The sequence below is a fragment of the Channa argus genome, chromosome 12 (genome assembly GCF_033026475.1).
Source record: "Channa argus isolate prfri chromosome 12, Channa argus male v1.0, whole genome shotgun sequence".
NCBI classification, from domain to species: domain Eukaryota; kingdom Metazoa; phylum Chordata; class Actinopteri; order Anabantiformes; family Channidae; genus Channa; species Channa argus.
Genome location: NC_090208.1, coordinates 17227809 through 17234506, shown reverse-complemented (window position 1 = coordinate 17234506; position 6698 = coordinate 17227809). Strand labels below are relative to the sequence as shown.

General features: G+C 35.8%; 1 protein-coding gene across 1 annotated transcript; it reads left to right on the top strand.

Annotated features, from left to right (window-relative positions):
- The first annotated feature begins 702 nt into the window (after positions 1-702).
- On the top strand, positions 703-6029 carry LOC137136901 (macrophage mannose receptor 1-like). The gene is made up of 5 exons (XM_067522681.1): positions 703-762; positions 1148-1188; positions 1620-2000; positions 2472-2822; positions 5658-6029. The coding sequence occupies exons 2-5, from the start codon at positions 1155-1157 to the stop codon at positions 6002-6004; spliced, it is 1113 nt and encodes a 370-aa protein (XP_067378782.1). The 5' UTR covers positions 703-762; positions 1148-1154; the 3' UTR covers positions 6005-6029.
- Positions 6030-6698: the final 669 nt, after the last annotated feature.

The following is a 6698-nucleotide window of genomic DNA, read 5'->3' as shown; positions in this document are numbered from 1 at the left end:
GCCATAAAGCTCACCAGCCCACTATTCCCAACGTTCAAGCTTTAATCTCTACTGACCAAAAACTTCTACAGCGTTATCTCCTTATTTTCATCCTGCTATTGCAGATTTATCTGAAATCACTATAAGCCATTGCCTTGCTTTTAGTTAAGTCTTCTGTCGATCTGTGACACAAATACAAAGGGCTCATGGGAAATGGTTTTGTTTAGAGGCTGCTACAAAGCTTAACATCAGATAAACAATTATATGGTTTAAAAATCAACTGTATACATCAAATACGGTACACAGCGTACTTCTTTACAAGGCTGGAGTTCATTAAATATCTTGGAGAATGAATTTTTGAATCGGAATTCATACATTCCTCTTCAAATAATTGGAGGTGGAGGGGCGGGAAAGTAATTCTACATCAGAATGAAAAGTACAATAATCACTGAATTTAGAAATGTTTAACTTCCATTCAGTACTAAATTAAGTACATAAAATTTATTCTCCACACAAGTTACTTTTTTCGCTCTCATTGGCATTTTTCATTAAATTGAATCACCTTTTTACCAATTGATATGTATATCCTGTTCTTATAAATGGATCTGCTTGTGAAAGTCATGCGAAACCTTCATATTTAGATAAACAAATACTGACATCCAGGAAGCTAGAAAAAAACACTGACGTATTTGTGTAGGGCTGTAAGCTTGTGTGCAGTTGACATCTGTGCATCAAAGGGGAAACATCAAAGCAAAAGGCAAGGACAGAAAAAAATCACCAGATGTAAGTTAAAAAGCACATTTATGTTTATGTAGATATTCATGAATCCTATTTCATATTCAATCATTATTAAGTAAATTTACCTTTTTGATTTGCAGGACATTTAAAACAAATCAAGAGCTTTAGATAGTTTTATATAACTTAATAATACAATGGTTTGATATTATTTGTTTATTTTTATAACACAAAACTGTACAGTGGTGTGTTAATTATGACCTGTTTTACCTGAGATATATTCAAAAGCTAAAACATTTTCAAATGTGAAGCATTTGGCAAAATAAAGACTCACTTTATTTTACTTGGACCGACAGCTACATAGTGTGTAATTCACCAAACGAGTAGAACTGGTTATTTCTGCTAAAACAATAGTTTTGTTTGTTTAATGCAGAGCAAAGATGAACTTGAGTCTGTTTCTGCTCATTCTGATGGGTAAGTTCATCATCTGATTAGCAACAATATTCCTGATTTTACAGACAGATTTTCAATTTAAACAGCTGTGACTTTTCAATCATCTATCTTTGTTAAGGTAAAAATTTATTAAGTCAAAAATACAAAATCCAAAGGCACATTAAACCTTTCTGAATCTATCAGATTTTTCCGTCACTCACAGAAAAGTGGTTTGTTTAAAAAAATTCATGCAATGCTATAATTTATAAATATTCCAATGTTGTATTACTAGTATTTTCCTCCTTTCATGATCTTATCAATAACAATTAAATTAAGTACTGTAGTACAGTATGTGGACTCAGACAGTACTGCTTGATGGAGATAAAGTGTTTTTCTAAGTAGTGAGTGTGTCTGAACTTCCCATGTCTTTAGTTTGATATCAGATCCCCCACAGCAATGTCCTCTGTTTTTAGGTCACTGTTCCTCTTTCACTTGTCACCTCTATAAGTACCACTTTATTAAAGATGGAAAGACCTGGGACGAAGCCCAAAAATCATGTAAAGAGAAATATATAGACCTGGCCACAGTGTTTACAATGACAGACATGGAGAGACTCCTTAAATCTACACAGAGTCAAGAAAGTGCCTGGATCGGTCTGTACAGCCCCCCAGGAAACGATAACAGGAAGTGGCACTGGTCTCAGCCACAAGTGGAGTTCAATGAAAATCAGACGAGATGGGAATCAGGAGAACCAAACGATTATAAAAGAAACCCTGAGAACTGTGCACTTATGACCAACAACAAATGGAAGGATTTCCCTTGTACTTCTTCACACAATTTTATGTGCTACAGTGGTAAGAATATGTGCTTATAATGCTTTTAATGTGTTCAGCACAGCAAACTAACAGATATTTTCTATTTGGATATATTTATACTCAATACAGACTTGGCCAGGGTGCTTAAATGCCAGCTGGTACAGTACCTTCTGTATTGGCACCAGCAACAGCTATGGCTGCAGGCATTGTTGTTGTTTTTTTTAGTTGTTTTAATTGTCCAGTCGTATCCATCTATTGCAATTTTGTGAACACAATAACTAAAAACATATGGAGGAAATTCACTCAAATGATCCCCAAGCAGTTCGACTAAAAGAGACTAAATGAAAAAACGATTAGCTTTTTCGTGGTCAAAGGTAAAAGATCAATGTCACTGTGACCTCATGTCTGTCGTGTGTCAATGTCTTAGGTCAGGAACATCTGGAGGGAATTTCATTACATTTGGAACAAGAATCTAATGATGATAAAAGTCCACTTTTTCTGTTTCCACAGAATCAAAGCATTCCAACACAAAATTTAATAAAATCAATGTGAAGATGACCTGGCCACAGGCTCAGAGCTACTGCAGAGTAAATCACACAGACCTGATCAGTGGACTCAAACAGCTGGATGATGTGAAATCCCAGCTTAATGTCGGGAATCAGTTGTGGATCGGTCTGTTCAGAGACACCTGGAGGTGGTCAGATGGAAGTAGTTCCTCTTTCAGATACTGGGACAATGTATCACCCAACGATCTGGTTAAAAAACAAAGTGACAAGAAATGTGCTACGACTGTGTTAAACAAAGCAGGAAAATGGAGCTTTGATGATTGTAATAACAAAAAACCCTTCATCTGCTACAGTGGTGAGTTTTGCAAATAGCTTTCTCAGCTGTTTTCTGCTGTAAAGAGTATGAAGTTATGGCACAATGTGGTAACTTGGGGACAGGGGCACCATTTTCTAAGGTGTGCTTTCAGCCTGCTAGGTGTGTTATTGGTTACCTATAAAACATTTTGTTATTTTTGGCTAAGAAGTTTTCAAGAAATTGTTTAAATTTGATGTAGATGCAGGAAAGATAAAGCATCGTTCCTGTAGAACAAAATAGAATTTTATTGTTGTCATCGAGCACATATACGTGGTACATTGTGCTCTGCATTTAACCCAACCCCCCACACACTTGGTGGATGGGCTGGGATTCAATCTAGGTGATCTAGGTGATCTTTACAGACCATTCCGCAGGCAGGGTTCAAACCCGCGACTGACTATATGGCAGCAACATGGATCAACAGTGGACAGGGAAATTCTCAGAAAATGCGTGAAAACAAAAGTTTTATATAGCATCAACTTCAGATTCTGGACAAGAGTAGCACTGGAATCAATCTTAAAATCCAACTGAATTTAAAGTCTTCTTGCATTTTTAGTTACTTATTTATCTATAGTTTAGTTCCCACATATGTAACCCCCACGGTGGCATCTGGGAGAAAAGATTATCCAATGGCCACGACTTCACAACAGGATAATTTGTGTTCTACTTAAGATGAGATGTGTGTGGTTTAGTGCTCTATGAGTACAACAGGGCATCACATATGGAAGTCCACTCTGTACATCAACATCACACTCTGGCAGAGTTATTTAATGGGGAGTTATGACACTAACTTTCGGATATGATCACATCCTGATCCACCAAATGTACCGCAGACTGTAGCTCCTTTTCTTTGACTGTAAGAAGTATGGTATGAAGGATCATGGACGTCATGAAGGATCCTGCTGGATTAAAACTTTAGTCTCCAAGCTGACCAAAGCGGTCCGCATTTTACGCATGTGAAAGTTGTAACTGTCCACATTTTCTGTCTGTGGTAGACTTAGACTATTAACCTAAAGTCTGATCACCTGCTCCAGATGATATCTATATTAAATTTACAGTATAATGCTATAGTTAAGATGTTTATTCTGTCATTTCAATTAGATTCTTATGGCAAAATGTTACTTATGCTGCATACAAGCCATTATGAAGAGAGAGGCTGCTGTTTTGAACAAGCTCTGCTGTTACTTTTCACTTCTACTGTTCAGATTGAAACTTTTAACTACGCATATATGAAGGCTAGTTATAGTTACATTTAACCCTTTAAGTGACATTGTAACTGCACGGTTGACCTTTTTTTGCTGCTATTTTGCTGTAGTAAAACCTCTGAAAACTTATCTTGATTCACCTCATTGAGTAGTGTATGTAACATTGATTATATCCACTGGGTGGCGATGCTGTTAAGAAATATTATTGTCTGAAAGCTGTTGAAAAAAATGGAAGTGACTTTGCTGTGCAGTTACTCAGAAATGACATGGAATACATGTGAAAGTTGAGGTAAAAATAATATTTTCAGATATCATTTCCTAACACCCTAACAATCATATTTTAGTTGAAAGGCATAAAACAGACTAGAAAATATATATCTATGATTAGTTAGAAAACAGTGTAATGTAAAAATATCTAAGTATGCATTCTAATCTCTGTGATGATTTATATGAAACAATAATAAATTTTACCAAACCAATAGAAAAAATCAGTTAGCTGGTTGACTTGCGGATCTGCTTCTGAAGCAGGTTTGATAATCTGACAAATAAAACCTGAAATATTCCTAATTTGCCAATTTCAGAAATATTCTTTGCAAATATATTTTTTAGCGTGGAAGTGAAAGGATTCATGAAACTAGGATCCACTTCATTATCACCTTCAACCCACATCTAGGGGAGCTAAATATGGGAGGTGGCGAAGCTAAGGCTAAACTAAGCGGGCGCTAGCAGGCTAACATGGGAGCAAACTTCCCAAAATGACAGGTGGAAGAGAGAGCACTTGTGCCCCATACACCACACGACCTCAAGTGTCTCAAGCTGGTTAGCATGAAACAATAAAACAGACAGCTCCTGCCTTTCTACAGCTCTCCCTGTCACCAGAGATAATGAAGTTTATTTTTGGAACACGCCAAACAGGGGCCGGTCACCGCGAGGGCCACTACTATACACAACACTGACAGAACAAAAACCACTAACAGAACCAGAACATCTAAACCTAGACCCTCAGTAACATAACGCAAGTTACACACATTCAACATTAAACATACAGAACTATCTACATGCCCTTACCCATAATGCACCTGGGCTAACTATGCTAGTCCCTTAACTGGTTGACTAGCTGGGCCGTTACAGTATTAACAATTACACACTTACATCCTTGTTCTAAACAGTTAACACACACATTATTCAGTGACCCAAAACTTTGTCGAATAAATTGTTTTTTAAAAAAGAAACAAAAGAAAAACACATTTTCCCAGCTGATTGAAATTACTTGCAAATTTATGAATTCCTAATATACTTGTGTGCAGCTCCCAACCCAAAATTCTTCAATCACCAATTTAAAAGTTACAGGGGCCAGTTTTATATCATTTCCATGATTTTTTTATATTAAAACTACTAAAACAATTTATTTAACATTTTTAATAAAGTAGTTTTTTCTTAGTACCAATAAACTAACCTACTCTTCAGTGTACTTTTTTCTTTTTTTTCTTAAGTTGTTGTTGTTTCTGGTAAAAAATACACAAGCAGTGACTAAAATAATACTGTTTTGATATTAATAATGGCATTTTTAAATTCTTGTTGAAATTCATTGTTAAAATGTAACTTAAATTTCTTTGTTTGTCTATGACAGGTAAAGTGATTCTGATCAAACAAGACAAGACATGGAACGAGGCCTTAAATTACTGCAGAAAAAAGTATCATGACTTGGTCTCTATCACCTCCCCTAACATACAGGCAGAGGTACAAGAGGAAGCTAAGAAAGCAAAAACAACCCATTTGTGGATTGGACTGCGCTACACCTGCACTTTGGATTTGTGGTTTTGGGTCAGTGATGAGCCGGTCTGCTATGACAACTGGGACTTACCTAAAAAGACGAATGAGTGTGGCCATGCTGCAGCCATGGAACCAAATGGACAAAATAAGTGGTTTAAAATGGATTCTACAAACAAATTTAATTTCATCTGTTCTACGCGTTGAGCCCCATTCTCATACTGATCACTTACAGTACAGACAGAAGCAAATGTAAAATTTGGATCTATAAAAGTGTTTTATATTTCCATATAAACATTTAATTTGGCTTATTTTTATCTTTCTGTATTTTTACTTTTTTATTTGCAGTGTTCAGCTGTGATTGATTGATTGATAATACACAAAAAAGAATGAATCAAGAAAAAATCTATAAGAAATCTCCTTTTCACTGTAAATCACAGACCATCTCAAAAAAGTTTAGGTGCAGTAACCCTGTCTCCTAAAAATTAAGTTCCTAAACTAAACTGAAAACACGAAAGTGTTTTCCTGGAAAATGTAATGTTAACCACATTACGTTTCCTGTGAATGTAATGAAAATATGTTGTCATGTAACATAAATGTTGAGTTGCAACTACATAGATAGTGAAATATATTTTTGTTCCCCAAAATATCTGATCTTCCAGGACTCAAGAGTTGAACTCAGGAAGTGAACCCGGTTTGTTGGTCATTAGTTGTTGTTTTTTTTTTTTTGAGGAAACATTTTTGTTTTGTGCATGTTTTTAGGGTTTTTTAAAGTTTTCTTAGTGTGTTTGGGGAGTGAGCTTCTTTTTTGGCATGTGTTTTTTGAAATGTGATCTCAGAGTGAACACAAGTGACTCAGCAAATGAGAAAAACTGTAAACAGAGAGAAAAGCTGAACACTG